The sequence below is a fragment of the Corvus cornix genome, chromosome 26, assembly GCF_000738735.6.
Source record: "Corvus cornix cornix isolate S_Up_H32 chromosome 26, ASM73873v5, whole genome shotgun sequence".
Classification (NCBI taxonomy): Eukaryota; Metazoa; Chordata; class Aves; order Passeriformes; family Corvidae; genus Corvus; species Corvus cornix.
In genome coordinates, this window is record NC_046354.1 from 3,411,499 (window position 1) to 3,430,871 (window position 19,373).

At 53.5% G+C, this 19,373-nt stretch overlaps 1 protein-coding gene across 2 annotated transcripts in view; it reads left to right on the forward strand.

Moving 5' to 3' along the window:
• Positions 1-19,373, forward strand: part of ANKS1A (ankyrin repeat and sterile alpha motif domain containing 1A) — a 78,478-nt gene that overhangs the window by 49,651 nt on the left and 9,454 nt on the right. For both annotated transcript variants that reach the window (XM_039565108.1, XM_010404395.4), the window contains 5 exons: positions 1,862-1,928; positions 6,270-6,376; positions 17,553-17,651; positions 18,011-18,163; positions 18,285-18,392. In XM_039565108.1, the coding sequence (XP_039421042.1) occupies positions 1,862-1,928; positions 6,270-6,376; positions 17,553-17,651; positions 18,011-18,163; positions 18,285-18,392 (534 nt within the window). The remainder of the gene's footprint in view (positions 1-1,861; positions 1,929-6,269; positions 6,377-17,552; positions 17,652-18,010; positions 18,164-18,284; positions 18,393-19,373) is intronic.

Genomic DNA, 19,373 nt, shown 5'->3' on the forward strand with positions numbered 1-19,373 from the left:
GGGGCCGAGGAGCAAGGAATGCTTTTGCCTTAGGACAGGACCCGTGTGTCCAGTGAATCCAAACCCCCCATAACTGGAGTTTCTTTGTAGATCATACTTCCCTCTTCTGCTGTATGTGTTTGGATTCTGATTGTTTCCCTAGGCTGATTTTCAAATCTCCCAGTAATAGGCATTAACCATATTTCAAGCCCAGTAGAGGTGCTCATCTTCATGGTTTTCCAGGGGCAGAGGACCTGCACCTTACAGCTCACACAAGTGCCGTGTCCCTGGTGAGATTGAACACTGCAAGTGCAGTGCCCTCTGCTCCTTGCAGGCAGGAGGGGCTTCCTGGAGATCTGCCTTGGCAGGAGCCTTGTAAGAGCTTTTTTTGTTTCACCAAAACCCCTCTCTGGTGGAGCTCAGCTCCAAGCTGCCCCAAGTGTGCATGGCAGTCAGATCCAGCCCCTTGCAGCATCCCCAGGAGCCCCTCACACCAGTGGGTGGCTGGGGATTCATGTAGCTGCACCAAGCAGAGCATCACACTGGGAGCCAGGCAGGGCAGAGGCAGCCAGGGGTGAAGTCCAGGGAAACTTGGACTCCATCCCCAAAGATGTCCTTAAATGACCAGGAGAAAAAAAGTTGAGTAAGAGTTGAGGTTTATTCCCCCACTCTGTGGCCAGTCACTTTGCATTCAGCAACAACCACTCAGAAGTGCCTTGCAGGGCTGTTTGCTTGGGAGATTTCTGTTTGGGAATCTCACTGGAGGCCCTTTTTTTTTTTTTCTTTCCCTTCTCTTTTTAATTTCTGCTCAGTTATAGACTGAAGACCGGAGTAAGCAACCAGCCCTGAGCCTCTCAAGTGTGGTGTTGCTCTTTGGGAAACAGTGGAGTTCAGTGCTGAGAGTACTGAAGGGTCTGAACTGACCAGTTTGTCAGGTCTTTCCTCTTACAAACTAACCTTAAAAATTGCTGTCAATTCTCTCTCTGCACCACTGCACTGGAAAACTTGATTTACACATTCTGCTCAAGAATTGCTTGAAAAGTTTCTCTTCTCATTTAAGGAGAACCTTCTCCTGAAGGTTCACTGGAACTTGCAACTTGCATTAATTTATTCTTTTGTGTGTGTGGCAAATGCAGCCATTTCTATGTAGCTCTTAAGTGGACTCAAACAGACCCATTCCAGCAGAGTTTGTACCTTTTCTTCCTCATTGCCTGAGGTTTGCCTGGAGCTGTAGACTGTGAATCGCTTCTGTCAGAGATGGAGCTGTCTCCTGCTCCCTCTCCCGGGTCCTTCAGGCATTTGCCCCGTGATGCAGCTATCCCAAATGATGTGTTTTCAAACCCTTTGGAAGCACCTGCTCCGGTGGGAGCACAGCTCCATGCATAGGATTGGGAAATGCGGTGGTCTAAAAAATATATCAAGCCAAAACAAAAATGCCCAACAAAACAGAATGTGGGGAAGCCGAGCTCCCCGTCTGCTTGCTGGGAAGGAGTTGGTGACAGCATTCCTGCAGCTTCAATGCTGGTGTAGGGGGCTGTGTGCTCATACAGGGTGAGCTGAGGAGTTTGGGGCTCCTTCCTTACCCCCAGGCTGTGCTCCAGAGGGATGGTTTTGTTGAAGCTTTTTATTTCCAGGCACTGGCAAGTTGTGGAAGGGAAGGCTCTGCAGAGCCTCAATCTCTGCATATCCCTTCTGAGCCATCCATCCCAACAAAGACGTACCCAGGCAAGGTGTTCAGGGTACCTCTTCTGGTTCAGAGATACCTTAACATCCCTTCCTGGATTTCTTCAGCTGTCACGTGGGAGGTGAAATCCTGGGCTGCCTTTGCCTTTTCCTGAGGCTTTATGAATAATGCAACACGTGCTTTTTTTTTTATTTCCAGATTGAAAAGATCATGAGTTCCATCGGTGAAGGCATTGACTTTTCCCAGGAGCAGCACAGGATCTCAGGTAGTGTACCTAGCATGTGTCTGTCTGTCCTGGCTGTGCTCTGCACACAAACAAGGTGCTGGCTCCTGTGTATGGATCTCTGTAACCTGCTTTGGCACGGAGAGGAATGCTCTGGCACAGGAGGAGCAGGCCTGGGTTCCCACATGATGCTCGATGCTGATGCCAGCAGTTTTAACTCTACGCTCCTTGGGAAGATTCCTTTAATTTTACAGAATGCAGCTGCAGGATTTTCCTCCCGGTTCTTTCCGTGAGGGCAGCAGCTGTGCTGAGCAGGGCTGGATGGTGCCAGTGGTGGGTCAGTGTGGGTGCCGTGGTGGCTGTGCCCTTTGGATGTCGTTAGTCTGCCAGGTGCCTTGGGGAGGGTGATCCTGGGCATTCCTGAATGCACCTGCAGGTATCGATACCCACTGAACAAGGCTCTTGGAGGACACTTAAAACGTGAGTTCCCTTCTCTGCCTTTGAATCGTGAGCAAAAGCAGAACTCAAGCTTGCTGGAGAGCTGCCACCACGAGGGATTCTGTCCTTTTAAATCCTTCACCTCCAGACTGCTGCAGCAGAACAGCTCTGACTCCGGGTGGGCAGCAGCTCCTCCTGATGAGATGCTAATGCAGATCCGCACACGCAGCTCGCACGGGCTGTGACAGAGCTCACCTCATCTCCATTTGTCACTCAGGTTTTTGCTTAGGTGAGGAGGAACCTACTGTTCCCAGTGGGAGTTTACCCTGATTCAGGCTCTGCATTCCAGGGTCAGGTGGCTTTGCAGAGGAGTTGAAGCTCTGTGTGGGTTTGTGCTCAGGCACCCTGCTCTGACAGCCCTCGCTGCGCCGGGCCGGCCTGTGATGGATCGATAGCGCCAGGGAAAGGTCTGACATGGAGGGGAGAGGAGGAGCCAGTGCTTCTGCAGACCTGCAGCTGTGCAGGGAGCGTTCAGCAAGATGGACACCCCCGGAGCAGGTGGGCACGGGAGCTGCCGTGTCCTGGAGCCGGGTGTTTTCCCGCGGGCTGTGCTCTGTCACGCTCGGTTTGGGATCCCTTGTGTGCAGATTGTCTGCTGGGCATGTTCCCTGTTTGTCCCTCCTTCCCCTGCAGCAGGCAGAGCTCTGCCAGCCCCTCGCTGGGAGCTCCCACACATTTGGCTTTTCCTCCACAGGCCTTTGTGGGGCTGTTGTTGTGCTTCCGGTCATGGTGACTGTGCAGGGAGCTCCCCAAATGCTCTCTCATCCTTAAAAATGCATGAGGTTTGAGGATGTTGGGGCTCCTGACTAGCTTAGGGTCTGGAAAGGTGAAATGCCTTGTTGGCAGTTCCTGTGGGGATAAATGTGTTTGGAGCTGGTTGTACGAGCAGTTACTGTGTACAACTGCCTCGTGTCTGGGGAAAGAAGCAGGTAAGGACTGGCAAGGGCATCTTAGAGCTTGGGCAGTCAAGGAACACCATCATTTTAGGGATACCAAACTCCACCTGCCCTTTTTCTTAAGGGAGTTTGGTCTTGGAACAGATGTTCGTGTGTCTCTGCACCAAATGTCCACGAGCAGTTGAGGTGATGTTGGTCCAGCACAGCCCACGCACTGATTTCATCCTCCAGATGGGTGCAAAGTTCACACTAAAGATCATTACTGAAACAGTAACATCTGAAAGCCCCTCCTGAACCCTGGCAGCCCCTTCCTCTCCATGCTGTGAGACTTGAGAAGAGCCTTGCAGGAGGCACCGTGCTGTGCTTCTGTCCACGCAGCCTTGGGAATGCCCTCATCATTCCAGCTCTGCCCACTGGTTCCCCCTGTGCCAGATGCAGGCCTCTCAAAGGCAGGATTCCCAGAATGTGGAAGGATGGAGCTGAGAAACAGGAGTTTGTTTCAGTCAGAAGTTGTGATCAGGATCTTGCCAGGGGGCACAAGTACTGTAATTCTTCTGTTCTTGTATCATCCTTGTAACACACAAATATCAGATGTATTTGGGGCATCTTCGTTCTCAGCCTGGGATGTTTTGGGCATCTGTTCTTCTCTTTTTCTTTTTAAAGGAAACCCCTCCATTCCCTCCCTCCAAATACTTCCCTTTCTTCATTTTGTCAAGACTTGAAAGGGTTTTGTAAACAGAAAACCTACACTTGGTATCACTGTAGGTTTCCCTTCTAAAAGCAGAAATGCGTTTACAAGTGCATGCAAGGCTGAACAGAGTTCAGCCTTTTTAAAAATTAAATTCAGGAGCTCAGGAGAAGGAGCTGCTGTGGTTTCACTCCCCCTGCCAATACCCCAACAGCTCCCAGGAATGCTGTGGTAGGCAGCAGGCACTTCCTCACCTCTCTCGATAAATTAATTCTGAGCCAGCCACAAATCACTTGGATCTGTCGGAGCAGACCTGTGACATCATTTTTTAAAACCCCCAAGCCATGTTGTCCATCATTGAGTAAATATTGAGGAGTCGGTGATTTCCGCTGGAGAGTTACGGAGCCGCTGCCCCCCTCCCGGCGGGTGGGAGCGCTGGGAGGGGGGAGAGGATGAGGAGAAGGGAGGGACAGCGTGGAGCGTGGGCTCGCCGGCTCAGACAAAGCCGCCGCCGCAGCCGCCGGCAGAGCGCAGGGGAAAGGATGGAGGGGAGGATGGAGAGCTGGCGAGTGGGGGCTCCTGGCACACGGTCCAGGCTTAGCTGCTGCCCCGGAGCACGGGCTGGCTCAGGGGAGGGAGGCAGAAGCCTTTTGTGATCTCGGCGTTGCCGCGTGCGCTGGAAGGACCGGCTGGGGCTCCCAAATACCGGCACAGGAGCAACCCCCTGGACCAGACAGCAGGAATTACCCCTGGAATCTGCAGGTGACACCGTGAGCTCTGTGTGTGCAGCCATTGCAGCACAGTGGGGAGGGATGGCTGGAAGGTACCAAACTGCTTCAGCTGACCCAAAGGTTCAAAGGAAGCAAACGGGGGTCTCCTGATCATCCTTTTCTTTGCATCCATGCTGGAAACAGACGTGCCAGGGAGCCTGCAAATCTGACTGTCTTGCATAACAAATGCCCTGATGTAAAGGAGATCTCTGAACTTTTTTTTGGTCATACTTAAGGTCTAGAGCTTTACTAGAGAAGAGTAACAAGTCACTGGGCTCATCCCAGGGGTGAGGGAAGGGAGACCTCATCTGCCAGGGCTCCCGTAGGTGTTGGGAGGAATCTCCTTTATCAGAGGCTGAGGGGAGGTGCCAGGGCATGGCTCGGACTTGAGCTGCTGCAGGAAGAGGAGAGGGTGTGCTTGCATTTGCTTTTTGCCTTTTTCCGTGGCTTGGAAGCAGGGAACTGAAATGCCTCCTTCCTGCAGAGCTGCTCCCTGTCAGAGCGAGGGGCTCGATGCGGTGGCTGCGCTCGGCTGGAGAAAATGAAGGAAGGGCAAATCCAGGTGTGTGCCCAACACCTGGCAGGACCAGCAGTGTTGGGTGAGAACCGTCCTGGCTCTGCTGTCACACGGTGCAGTGGTGGGGCTGGGCTCTCTGGGGCCAGCGTGCTGGAATGCCAAGAGGTCCGGGCAGTGTGCTGGAATGCCAAGTGACTGGATCGCTGGTAGAATGACAGAGCCAGGGCTGCTGGACGTGCTTGGGGTCCACGTAACACGGTAACGGCGAGACGAAGCCCCTGCCATGGTTTGCCTCTCTCGGGACTGCTGGGGAGGAAGAGCACAAGCCTTTCCTCTCCGCTGCTGCAGTCTGTGCTTCCTTTGTCTTGCGTGTCTTCCCGCGGACAGCCGCTCTGCCTGGACTCCTGCTGCTTTCCCGAGCGTCCGCCGGGTCCGAGCTGGCTCGGCTGCATGAAGCTGTTTTCTCTCAGGCTGCTCCGTGCTCCCCGCTGAGCTGGGGCTGTGTACAGAGGTGCGCGGATGAGAGGACTGGCACAGCTCCGCTCCCTTCCCTCGCACCTGCGACTGCCTGGGAATGCCTCGGGTGGAAGTTTGCTGCTCTCCTCCCGCCCCCTTCCGCTGAGCCAAGGAGTGGATCCGCATCCCCGTGGGGTTGGGCTTCATGTGCTCGCCTGGTGAGGAACCCGTGAGCCCTGACAGCAGTGCCTGTGAAATCAGCGCCCCAGCAGCACCTCTGAACCTTTTCCCGGGCGAGGAGTTTCTTTTCTGAGTGTGAACTGCGGTACAGATTTGCACCCGGAGCCCGTGGAGGCACTGCGAGCTTGTTGTCCATGCTCTGTGCACACAAGAGGAATTGTCTGCCCGCTGATTTGTTGTACTCTGAGCATAATTTTTTGAGTTTCTTTATGGTAATGACTATGATGTGGCAATGCCATCTGTCCTCCTCAGAGTGCCGCTGCTACCGCCTGAACGGTTTCTCTCTGTTCAAGCGGCTGCCGATTCCTCTCTCGTCAGGTTCGCGGATGCTGGAGCAGAGCGTCGGGGAGTGGCTGGAGTCCATCGGCCTGCAGCAGTACGAGAGCAAGCTGCTCCTGAACGGCTTCGACGATGTCCGCTTCCTGGTGAGTGCCCTCCAGGGACCCCGGGCTCTGAGGAATGGGTTGGCCAAAGCTTCCTGTGTTACCGATGCCCCATGTGGGCGCCGGGCAGAGCCAAGTTCTGCTGCCCGGCACGATGGTCTTGGGGGGTGTAGATGGTTGGACAGAAGGAACAGATGAAGGTTGTGTTGGGTCTTTGCATTTAATTCGGGTGTTACTGGTTTTTTCACTATGATTTTGATAGAAAATTTTATTTCATCTGCTCCCTAAATCTTTACTATCCAATGTACTCCAGAAATGGGAACTGAAATTCGCTGGTGTTTTGACGGAACCCTTGAGCAGTCTGTGCTCTGAGCTGTGAAGGAGGCAGCAGACCTCTTGTTGGAACTGTACTTGCTCAGAGCATGCAGGCAGTATGTTAATGAGCTGTACCTAATTGCATTGACACTGTTGGCTCTGAAACCTAATGATGACGACATGGTAATGCTCAGCGTTGAGGGGTTTTGATAACCAGTGTCTAGAAACTTAAAGCTGCACGGTGTAAAATTCTGAGAATTCGTGTGGAATGATCAACTGCAAAGACAAAATCTTGGTGCTGCAGGAGGGGTTCTCCCTGCATGGCTTAAAGAAATGCCTTTGAATGTGGGCTCCAAGTTTGGTAAATAATAAAAAATAGTTGTAAACCTTTGGAAAAATCATTTTGGCTAATGCAGCATCCTGCCTTGGAACGGGAGCGGGGACATCTCTGGTGCTGGGGACAGTGCAGAGAGGTGACACCAGGAGGGTGTGAGCTGGGTGAGGGGGTTTGGAACACACAGTGGCCAGTGATGGTGGGGAGGATACAGGGGACAGCTGGAGAGAGACAGGAAGCTGGGAAAGGTCATGGATGGAGGCTCGAGGAAGCGCACACCTGAGCAGCATCTGTTGGGCTACGTGAAGGCAGGGTGTAATTATACTTTAAAAAATGACCTGGCCAGGAGGATAAATGTTGTTGGATCTCTCCAGCTGTTCCTCCTGGTCTCCACAGCAGGCAGCCGGGCCGTTTGCCTTCCCTTCACCTGGCAGAGCCAACACTCCCCCCCAGAGCTGGGGTTTGCTGTGGTTTTCACTCCGTGTCCCACCCGGCCAGTCCCAAACCCCAGCAGACTCTTGGCCAGGGATGGGGGAGGGTTCAGCATCCCGGTGTGTGCTGTTTGGAGATGGTACAACAAATTCAAATGAAATAACCTTGTAGATCCTCTTGGGATCCCCTGCTGATGGATCTGTGGTCACTGTGGGGTCGGTGGCTGCTCTCACCCAGCAGTTGCAGATAAAACACCATTCCCTTGCCTGGCCAGGGGCCCTCTCTCATTTAGCTCAGAACTCCAGTAGCAAAGGTTCCTCTGTGTGTCCCCTTTGTGTGGTGGTGTTGGGTACGTGGTAGGATTTGCTCTCTTCATGGCTGGATGTTTTTCTTCCCTGTCCAGTGCTGGGTGGCTGCTCCCAGTGCTGCTCCCCCTGGATTCAGGGGATGGGACACTCATTTGCTCATTCCTCTCAAATTTAAAAGGTCAAATAATTTCACAAAGATTTCCTGCAAACCCCAGCTGATTTCCATTTTGCTGCTTATCTCTTTTCCTAGGGAGTTGACCCTGGCGAACCCTGGCTTTAAATCCATTCATCCCAGCCCTGAGAACTCTAAACAAATACATGAGCCCAGCAGGAAAGTTGAATTATTTAAAATCTTTTCCTCTGAGGTGTTCCTTGCCTTCAGCTTCTGGTGTTGGGGGAGCAAAACCTTCAGATAGAGCACAAGTGAGGAACAAGTAGTTAATTTGGTTCTAGTGGTGTTTTTGATGTTCTTGGATGAATTATTAAAACTGCTGTGAACACTCAGGCTGGGCAGAGCAGGGGCTCAGGATGCTGAGCTCTGAGGGTTGGGCTGCCCAGTCCTCTTCTTTGCACAACCATTGCTTTATAGGCTGCCCCTTCCAGTCTCTAAGGGAGAATATTCCAAACTAAGTGTGTTACTTTCCTGGAGTTAAACAGTTTCTATGAAGGGATTAGTCCCTCTTGGGGCCTCGCTGTGTTCAATATTTCAAGGTTCAAAGAACGCCAGGTAATGGTTTGCAAATCACCAGGTGGGTTATGAGGTTAATTAAGTTTTAGTAGTCCAACCTAGGAAATTGGAGTCCTTTGATACGAAAACACTTTTTTTTCTGTGCAGGATTTTGCATTGCACTGCTCCCTGCTCAGAGAGCTGCGGGGTGTTCTGGTGTGCCAGGATGCTCCCTTTGCTCTGGGATCCGCAGGTGCCTTTTGGGGGCAAACCAGGAGCTTTGCAGGAGGAAAGCGTTCGCTGTGCAGGGACAGTGCAGCTGCAGAGCAGGGCAGTGTCCTAAAAGAGCCCTTTAATTACGGAGGACCATACACAGCCTGTAGTAGATTGTAACTCGGAGGAGGGTTAAGAACAGTGTAGCAAGGAGCTTTCAGGTCACTGCAGCAGGGACCTGTGAGAGCTGGTGTGTGCAGGCGCCGGGGTGCTTGGTGCTGTTCTTCACTGGAGAAACAGGGTTTAAAGTGCCCTGTCTGCCCTGGGGGTGGGACAGGGTTGTAAGAGACAGAAACTGGGGGTGCCGGGCTTGCTGGTGCTCTGGTGGCCTGTACTGCAGCCAGGTCTGGTTTCAGGAATTCTTGATTCCCTGGGTATTTTCAGCTGGCTCCTGTGCTAATCCGTGCCCCATGTCACAAGAGCCTTTACCCCCAGGTAGGGAAATGATTCACAAGCACACCGTGTGTAAAGAGAGTTTGAAAAGTGCTCTGTAAATATATTTGGCTTCTTAATTAAATGTTAATATAGGAAGGCAGAAACATGTGTTGTTTCCAAAAATAATAATTCCGTTATTTTCAGAACTCCAGGAATAGGGGATTAGGGGATTAGCTGTGCTCCAGCCACGTGCCGGCCGCCTCACTGGACAGGCTGCACCTGGAGTGAGAGCAGGGAGGGGATGAGGGTCCTGCTCCTCTCGGGCTCTGCTGACCAACAGCTGAGAGGGGCACAGGGGACCCACAGCTCCTGCAGGTGACAGTGGGAGCCACGAGTGTCTCTCAGGCTGTGCTGTGGAAGGGAAAGGTGCTCTGGAGCCTCCTCTGTGCTCCTGGGAATTCTAGCTCTGCATCTGGGACAAAGTTGATCTTGATCAAGCATTGGCTTCACTCAGGGGTGGGTATCACTGGCATAAGTCAACAGGATTATTGAGACATGGATGTGACGTGACATTGGAGCGCCCTCATCCATGTACGTGTTCCTGGGAAGGGACCAAGGTCTACACGGATCTTGGATTGTGTAATTTTTTGGCTTGGTTGAGGGAAGAAAGGGAAGGATTTAGGTAGCTTGGCTTTCTAAAACACTGAGTTTTCTTCCCACATCTACGTATTGGGCCCCATCTCTGCTTCTGCAGAAATTCTTCTACTCCCTTCACGTTGCCTACAGTAGCCCCACTGTGTTTATGGACAAGGCAGGGAAGAGGCGTTCCCTGTTATTCTGCCACTCACGAGCACAAACCCCATTGCCCAAGACAGCAGCTTCTTTCCCTCACCCTCGGCATTGCCACTTAGTGACCTTCATGGCCAGCACCACTGCCACGGGGCAGTCGGACTGGGACACTCAGCCGCTGCTTTTCATAGGAGCTGGAACTGGGCAGCAGCCTGTGCAGGCAGCTGGGCTTAGGAATAGCTCAAGTGGAGATAGTGCTTCCAGTCCTCCTTCTCTGCTCTGCAGCCCGCTGGGATTGCTCCATCAGAGGGGAAAGTTTATTTGTGCGGTGGGTGAACACAACTGAGGCGAAGCTGCTGGCAGTGGCTGTGCTGTCCTTGACTGAGCAAAAATACAGCTCTGCAAGTAGGATAAAACCCTCAGCAGCGCTGCCTGCCAAATGTGAACAGCTCCAGTGAACCGGGAATGCCCACCCCACCACCCAGGAGGAGCAGCACTGCTGCCTCCCACGTGGAGGAACGAGGCCCCGTGGCGTGCGCCGAGTTCCAGGAGCCTCATTGCCTCATCCCTCACCAGAGGAGGGAAATGAAAGGTCACAACACTGCAGCAGTGAGTGAGAAGTGTCATCCAGAAAAGTGCACAATAAATGGACTTAATTGTCCTTGGCGGGTAATGAGCCGGGGAGCTGGGAGAGCAGGAAGAATGTCCCAGGAATATGGGCCAAGAGGGATTCTGCTGCTCCTGGAGCTTGGCCCCATCGTGTCTTCTGTGCTCACTAGTGCATTTGCTGCAGATGTCCACTTTGGGAAGTCCATAGGAAATGGATTTTGGGATGCCCAGTGCATTCCTGGTCCCTGCAGCAAACAGGGATTAACCCAGGGAAACAGCAGGCTGGACTTTGCCTGTCTGGGGAGGGCAAGGACGTGGCCACCCTAATGAGAAGGAATTGCAATAATTGATGGTGGAATTCCTCCACAGAAGTGGGGAAGGAAATGCCATTACCTGTTCCCTCACACGGTGTCTTGTGATCCCACAGATCCTATAAATGTGTGTGAGATGCTTGCAAAAGCTTTCCCCTTCCCCCGGAGGGCGGGATCTTGCTGCTGCCCCCACAGCTTCCTCTGGGCTGACATCTGAGAAGGGCAAACCCTGCGTGCTCTGGCAGTTGTACCAGTGTTCTGGAGCTGAACTTTTTATTCAGTTCAAAGATATTTTGATTCACAAATGAGCAGGTAAAAAAGAACATAAACCATTTTTTATGGCTTTTTTTTATTGTTCAAGCCTGGATTCCCATGGAGTGTGTGGAAAGCAGCTAATGCTGATTCAATGAGACAGCGTCAGAAAGGGAAATCTGTTCTCTGCATGTAGTGCCCTGGGCAACTCTGGGGGGTTTTATTTATTTTTTTATAATTGGGGAGAAGTGGTAGAAAAATGATGGTGGTTGAAGAACGGGGTGTTCGCAAATAATTCAGGGTAGTGACATTAATTTGATTAAATGCAATTCAGGGCCATGTTAGATTAGCCTGCAGTGGTGTTTGCTAATGGAACAGCCTTTCCTTCCCCTTTTCCTCTCTGTGCATGCAGGCAAAAAGAGGATAAATGTGGAGCTGAGGCCTTGGCTCAGGTTGGCTCACCTTGGCTGGATGTGTGAGCTGAGCTCGGCACCTCTCGTGCCTTCCCACATCTGACGGGATGTGAACAAAGCCAGGTCTCCTTTGCTCTGCAGATCCTGGGGTTTGGGTGTGGGTGACATCTGCACAATCCTCCTTCTCACCTGGTACCTGCCCTGCTGGAGCACTGGCATCTCCTGTGTCCTCAGTCACTCAGCTCTGCCTGATCCAGCTCCGAACGGCCCAGCTGGGCGTGCAGCTGCTGGTCCCCTGGGCAGAGCAGCCAGGCTTTGGACATGCTCTGGGAATGTGTCTGCCCCAGAGCTTTTTTCTATTTTCATATAGAACTTCTCATTTTATAGTAGCCATTTGGGGAAAACTGCACTGACACATTCTGGTAGCAGTTTGCACCCAGGAATGATCTGTGAGGAATGGGGTCCCACCAGAGACCACTGACAGGGTTTTACTGCATCTGCTCTTGTTGAAACAGAGTGAGAACCTGGCCTGATCACAGCTGGTGCAGGGATTTTAGTGCAGACTCGGGTGAGCCCTGTGTAGCTCATGCCTGGGCTGTGTCAGGCTGGAACTGGAGCGAGCTCTCCTCAGCTGGGCAGAAGCTCTGGGTGGCTGTTTCTGGGTTTGGTCACTGCTGCCAGCCCCTGGGAACACGTGCCAGGGTCCCCAGACTGACTGTGCAGCACTGGATGAGCCCCTCAGAGTGGAGTTGGACTCTGGGGTGAGGGTCTCTGCCAAGCCCCTGAGTGGGAATCGGTTCATTCAATTAAGTGAATTCTGTTTGACATCTCCCCAGTGAGATTGTGCTTTATCCACCATGGTAGGGGTGTTAGGGTTTTCTCTGGAAGGGAATGGTGAGAGCAGAGGCATGCAGGGCTCTGGGGGTTGAAGGAAGTTTGAGGATCTTGGGAAACATGGCAGAGCTGTGCCAAAGTTCCCTGGATAATAGGAATGGACTCCACGGGGAGCAGAGAGGTTGGAGTGGATTTTGAGGAGCAAAGTGGGTGGACCAGAACTGGCAATTTAGAGGATACTTATATTTGATTCATTAGTAGCTCCAGGCCCCATAAACATTAAAAAAGCCATTAAAATTGCAGTTAATTTTTTTTCTCTCAATAAAATTGCTTGAATTTGACAACCATGACCAATTCCCTCTGTTGCCATTGTCATGCTGCCAGTCTGCATGGGCAAGAAAATTAAACAAAAATGAAGTGACTGCGTGCTAATCTCAGATTTATTGTAGGGTTTTGTGCATGAGCCCCTTTCCCCATTGATGCTCTTTGAAGAGTTGGGGCTTCATCATCGTCCCTGTGGCCAAGCAGATCCTTTTCCCTGCTTTCCACTCAAGTACCCCAGACTGCAGGTGCCTTGAAGGGAAGGCACCAAGCTCCACCAATCACGAGGCCGATTACAAACACAGATTTGTATGACCAAGTGGGTTTCTCCTGCTCTGAGATCTGGGTGTGCAGGGCCCAGCTGTGAGGCCGTCACTCAGGGTCTGTGGTGAGCTGGACATGTCTCCATCTCCCATATCCAGGCTGCCAAAAGCAGAGCAATAGCAGTGACAGCAGAATCCATGACAAGATGCAAATTGTCTCGAATGCACTGGGGGGAAAAAGAAAAAGAGCTTTGTATGCATTTTGTATGCACAGAGAGCCTTCAGCTGTCTCTCTGCTTGGGATGTCTGCAGGAGCCTTCAGAGTCTGGGAACGCTGTGTTTGGGTTTTGCATCTGTTGCTTTTGATAGCAGACCCATCCTGGTCCCTGTCCTTCCCGTGCAGGGTGTGCTCACAGCAGCGTTGGCGTCGGGGTCCATCCGCTGCCGGCCCGGCCGCGCGTCCTGCACGGAGCACTCAGTGCCTCAGGCCCTTCCTTAGCTGGAACGAGAGCGTGGACAGATGCCAGGCTCTGAGGAGGAAGCAGCATCTGAAAATTGGGTAGTTAAGTGCCTGCAGAGTGTCCTGCTGGAGGAGGAATCTGGCAGATTTTGGCAGTGCTGCCTTCAGCTCACTCACTTTGGGGTCACCTCGGTAGCAGGAGGGGACGCTGCCTTCTGCCAGGTAACCTCTGACTGTGTGTTTTCCTTTACTGAGAACCTGGAGCCTCATGGGCTGTTTAACTACAGTGCAGGCAGTGAGGTGTGAACCAAAGCCAACCCTTTTTCCAAGAACTCCTGTCTCTGCAGGCGGGTTGACTGCACCGGCATCCTACAGGGCTGCCAGTGAGGACACAGGTCACTGGTAGATCCCTGCCCTCCCTCAGGGTGATGTGCAGGGCAGAGACAGGGGTCAGGAGTGTCCCTCATGGTGGTGTGTATTTGTGCCTCTCCATGGAGGGGACTCTGGCTCAGAGGGAGCTGAAGGCCAGGTTGGGGGATGAAGGCGCCTCTGACGGCCTGGCAGCCAGTCTGTGCCAGCTGGGACTCGGGACAGATTCACCCTACTCAATTTCAGGTGTCTGACTGGGCTGATGGTTCAGCTCTTTGAGTTGCCAGTGGAGCAGAGGAGTTCTGCCCCAGGTAATGCATTTCAGCCCCTGTCCCTTCCCTGGCTGAGCCCAGGTGGGGGCTGGTTCCTGACACAGCACATGGTGAGGTGTTGGGATGAAGGAGCTGATGGGTGTCCCTCACTGCCCCAAAGTGTGGGTGACAGTGAGAGCTCTGGTCTGGGCCAGCCCTGAGCCTCCCTCATTCTGCTCAGCCCCAGAGGGCACCCAGGAGGAACGTGCAAGGTAGAAGCACTTGTCACAAGGAATAAAATTGAAGGCACATCTTGGGAACATCTTTGTGATTCTAATTGGCATCTCTGAGGCTGCTTCTGGAGGCTCCTGGAGGACTGGGCTGATGGCAGAGCACATCCCTGAGCTCTGCTCTCCCCACTGAGCCCGTCCTCAGAGAACCTGGGGAGGGGCTGGTGGGAGCTGGGGCTGCTCTGTGCCCTCAGAGGGGCACTGGGAGGTGGCATCTGCTGACCTGTGGCCAGCACCAAAGGGAACATTTGGGTAAAACCAAAGAGCAGCAGTGGCCCACGCAGAGCAGCTCTGCCCCTTGGCTCTTGTCTGAGGCCGTGTTGGGTGCAGACAGGTTTAAAGTCTGGCTCCTCTGTGTGGCTGGCAAAGGTTAAAAGATCTCCAGTGTCTTTGTATTTAATTCTCTTTTTTAGTGGCAGATTATTGTTTTCTGTGGGAGATGAAATCCAAATGGGTTTGAAGGACATTTCTCGTGCACCAGGGGCTGGAATGATTTGTTCAGAGCTGCTACGCTTTGTCTATCCTTGTTAGGTACCCAGAGAATACGGACTGGCACCAAGGGAATTTAATGTGACACATAAAAATAAGGAGAGCAGGAGAAAGCTGTAGGCTTCACAGTATTTAACTACCTTGTATCCTTGCTACATAGCAAGCAATTTTCTTTGAATTTGAGATGCCAAAGGTGAGAGAACACCTATTGCCCTGCCTTGGAGCTGACACTGGTGCCCTGTGGGAGAGCAAGAGCCACCAGCCCTGTGCTGCTCATGTGGGACCACGGCCGTGCCAAAGGGGATTAGCACCAAAAAGGGCTCAACACTGGAAAGTGAGCATGAGTGAAAATGTAAATAGGATCAGCAGGCTTGTTTAGTTTTATACATGAAAATTACACATCGCCATTGTCACAGCTCATTTGGCTGCCGACTGTTCCTGCTGTCAGAGTGGCACGAAGGGAAGGACTGGCTGTGAGCTCTGCCCTTGCCAGCATCTTCCCTGCACTCCCCCAGCTTCAGCCCTGGCTCTCTGCAGGGAGATGGAGCCACAAAGCACCAAGATGGGTAGGTCAAGGGAGCAGAGCAGGCCCAGGCATTGGGAACTGCAGGTTTCAAGCTGTGACAATAACGTGCTGTGGGCACTTCAGTCCCTCCCTGTTCCTCCCCCACACGGGGCAGTAATACTTTGCTTTGCAAACCTATGAGAGAAATCCCATCACTTGCTCTGGCCCTCTTTGTCCATTTCAAAAAGCTCTTTTGAAGCCATCTCTCTCTGGGAGATGAATTCCTCGCACACAGGCTGCGTTCCTGCCAGCTGAGGTGTCTGTCAGGGGAGTTAATCCGCATTAATCCCTTCCCTCCTTCCCGGAGCTGAGCACACAATCTCCTGCTGTTACAGGAATGCACATTAAATGTGGCTCTTTGGCTTAAAATTTGTGAACAAGAAAGGGGAGGGGATGTTTCCATCTTTCTGGTGGGATGCTGCTGCCCACCAGCCAGAGGTCACTGCCCTGGCAGCAGCAGCTCCTTGTGTTAATCACAGGGGGTTTGTTCCCAATCCAAAGGGAGCTGCTGCTTGTGCACCAAATGGGCAGCCTGGAGCCTTCAGCAGCAACCTGCCTCTTCTTACTCCCTGATTTTGTGCAGTTGAGGGGTGCACAGAACAGTTCACGTGATGTGGTTCCATCCTCACACGGCTCATGGTGTGCAGTGTCGCCACTCAGGTGAGCCCCTGGTGTCCCTTGGCCTCGCTCACAGGCCGTGGGGTGCAGGGGAGATGGGTCTGGCCATGATCTGGTGTCCACAGGCACACTGGGGCAGTGGCAGTAGCTCTTCCCAGCGCAATGGCCCCAACTGGCACAGTCTGTGAACTGGCCTTTGGGAAAACACAGAATGAACCCCCCTCATGGGCTGCAGAGCCATTTAGTCCCAGCTCTTTCTGCTGTTTAAACAACTCTCAGACAAATAAATGCCTTTGTGCCCGTGGCTGTCAGCTCAGGCTCTGCTCTCCTGTCCCCTCCCAGCTCTCCAGGAATCGTGTGTGGGATCTGACCTGCTGAGGGAGGGGGAGGCAGAGGAGCCCCGTCAGGGGGTGGTGAGAGCTGTGCCTCCTGCCACCCACTGCTGTTTGCTAAATGACTGTAGTGTGGGCTGCAGGGCAGCTCTCCCACGTGGCAGAGAGATCTCTGGGCATCTCTTATCTCTGGTGTTAATTCCCTGTTTCCCTGAACACTCCTCTGTGGCCGAGGGAAGAGCAGCTCCCGGGTGGAGAGCTGTGTGCCATCCTGCTCTGTTGTCGCCACACCTGCCATGGAAGTGGCAGTGATGCTGCTTGGCAGGAGCAGAGCAGCTGCTGGCGTGGCCGGGAGCAAGGACACGCTCGGGGGGTGGCTGCTCCGGGGCAGCTTGCTGCATTTAAAGCAGGTAGCATTCAGCAAAGCACATATGCTGAAATCCCACGAAACTGTGGATGGGAAGAGGTAGGAAACCCTTGCTGCCCTTTTTGTAGGGTGCCTGGCAATCTCACCTGCCCTCACCTTCCCTGCAGCCGGCCTTAATTGGGTTTCTCTTATAAAACCAGAATGTGGAACAGTGAAGCGCTGTCGGCGCACACCTTCTGCTGGGACTCCCCGGGGAGCAGAGGGAGGCAGGGCTGGGAAGGGGGTCCGGGCTCGAGCTGAAGCCTTCAGTCACACAGCAGCGTGGCTCTGCCAGGCGAGGGGAAACGTGTCCTGCTGAGCTCTGCCCAGGTAGGACAGCAGGGAAGCAGGTTGTGACAGAGGCTTTTAAAGGGGGGTAGAGTCCGTGTGCTTCTGCTCTGCAGGGGGAAGGGGGCAGAAAATGGGTTTTAACAGCACAGTGTGGGGTGACTGGAGCATCTCTGCCCCTGCCTGGAGCCAGAGGAGACACCTGACCTTCCTGGGCTGCCAGGGAAAGCAGTGCAGGTTTCTCTGTGGCCGTGGAGGGAGACTGAGCAGAACCCAGAGCCCCTGCTCGGACGTGGAGGGGGCTGGGGTTTGCCTGGGCACTGTTACAGGATGTTTAAAGCCTCTGTGTGTGCATCCCATGGGATGTGGCTGTAAGCCATGCCCCAGGGCTAAAGGCTGGGAGTGGGAAGGGGGAGCAGTGCTCCGTGTGCTGCAGCTCTGCTCGTGTCAGCCCTCTCTGTGCCCGAGGTCGGTACATGGGGCAGAGCTCCCAGCCTTGGAAGCCTTCCTTATCATTGTTGTCTTCCTCCTCCTGCTGCCAGGACATGCTGGAGGTCGAGTCAGAGGGTGCCATAACTGTGTGATGTCCATTCACACGCCTGATGTGGCTCCTGTTGTCCCCTGCTCCCATGTCGCTCCCTGCTGTCCCCACAGGGCTGTAATGTCATGGAAGACCAGGACCTTCGGGATATCGGGATCGGTGACCCGCAGCACCGCCGGAAGCTGCTCCAGGCTGCTCGCTCCCTCCCGAAGGTCAGCACCAGCTGATGATGGGACATTGCCAAGCATGGCTGGGAACACAGGGGAAACAAAAGCCAGTCCTTGCATCTCTGGCCATGGAGGAATCTCAGGGGCTTTGGGAAGGGTTTGGGGAATAGCAGGGAGGAGGAGGAGTATATTGATCTTCCAGGCTATGTGGATGGTGGTAGCTCCATGCTACATGCTACTGTTCCTCCTGGCAGTCTTGATACCAAGCACATTCTTTGTTTATACAGTGATTTTGTTACTGGCTAGTGGAGATGGCCATGGCCTGTAAACTGATTTTCTTTGACCCCATATCCCTTGGGATCCCAGCTCCTGCAGCTTTTAACACCTTTCTTGTGCTTTCACAGTTGAAACCCCTGGGCTGTGATGGGAATAGCCAGCCCTCAGTTCCTGCATGGCTCGACTCCCTGGGGCTGCAGGATTACATCCAGTCCTTCCTCTCGAGTGGCTACAGCTCTATTGACACTGTGAAAAACCTCTGGGAGCTTGAGATAGTAAACGTGAGTGTCGCCTCTCTCCTGCCGGGGCAGCGAGATCCTGCCCCGTTCCCTGGGGCCAGCACTTGCCACAAATCTCTCAGAGCAGCTCTGTGCCCATGGTGACCATGGTCTCTCCCTGCAGGTGCTGAAAGTGAACCTGCTGGGCCATCGGAAGAGGATCATCGCCTCGCTGGCAGACAGACCCTATGAGGAGCCACCAGCCAAGCCACCACGGTTCTCGCAGCTGAGAGTGAGTCCCTGCTCATGGTGCCCTGCCTGGCTCGTGTGTCAGTGCTGGGAGAAATCTTGCCATGGCCAGTGCTGTCCGTTCAGCTGCTCACCTCATCCTCCCCAGACACCCAGGCAGCAAATACCTGTGCAGGGGCAACCTTGTGATTGCAGTGAGTGGGGCAAGGTAATTCCAGCCCTTGCAGGTCAGCCTCTGGATGCCGACCCCATGGCAAAGGCCAGGCTGCCCCTTGGGATCAGGTGCCTGCACTGAAGAGGTGCAGGGTTCCACTCCCACCTCTGCCCTGCACGGAGGGGAGCTCTGAGCCCACTTTGTTGCCCTTGTTTCCTGGTCAGAGATGTGGGAGCTTTCAGCAGGCAGGAGTGACCCAGCCCAGCTGGAGAAGGGCTGCAGCTGGGACTTGGTGTTTGATTGCACCCTTGGGATCTGGAGCCCTCTCCCTGGCCCGGCTGGGCTGCTGAGAGCTCCCGCTCTCGCTGCCAAATAGCACTTGACAAGATGTGTGGATGTTGATTTTTGCTGCAGGAGTGGCAGCATTTGGATGTCAGGTCCTTGTTACAGGGCTTGGCTGGGAGGGAAGCATCACATTCCCCGTTCTTCCTGAAAACTGGCTTTTAAGAGCTGAGTTTGGCAAAAGCTGCTGGGCTCAGAGCAACCCTGTGAGCTCAGGAATGGGGCAGCATGTCGTGCTGCCTCCTCCCAGAGATTGCTAATCAGCTTCCTGGAGCAGGAATTGAAGTGATTGGAGTTTACCCATCCTAAACATCTGGTCCTTGCCCTGCTGCAGAGCTCTGTCCGCTTGCCTTGGATTCCCAAGGCTTTCCAACCCAAACAGCCTTAGCTGAAGTGAGTTGGGCTGCTGTGTCCTGCTTGCTGACGTGGGAATTTTTAGGAACTGGGTTCAAGAGTGAGAACAGAGAGAATTCACACTGGTGCTGCACTGGGAGGGTGCCCAGTACAGACTCTGCATCTTCACCCACT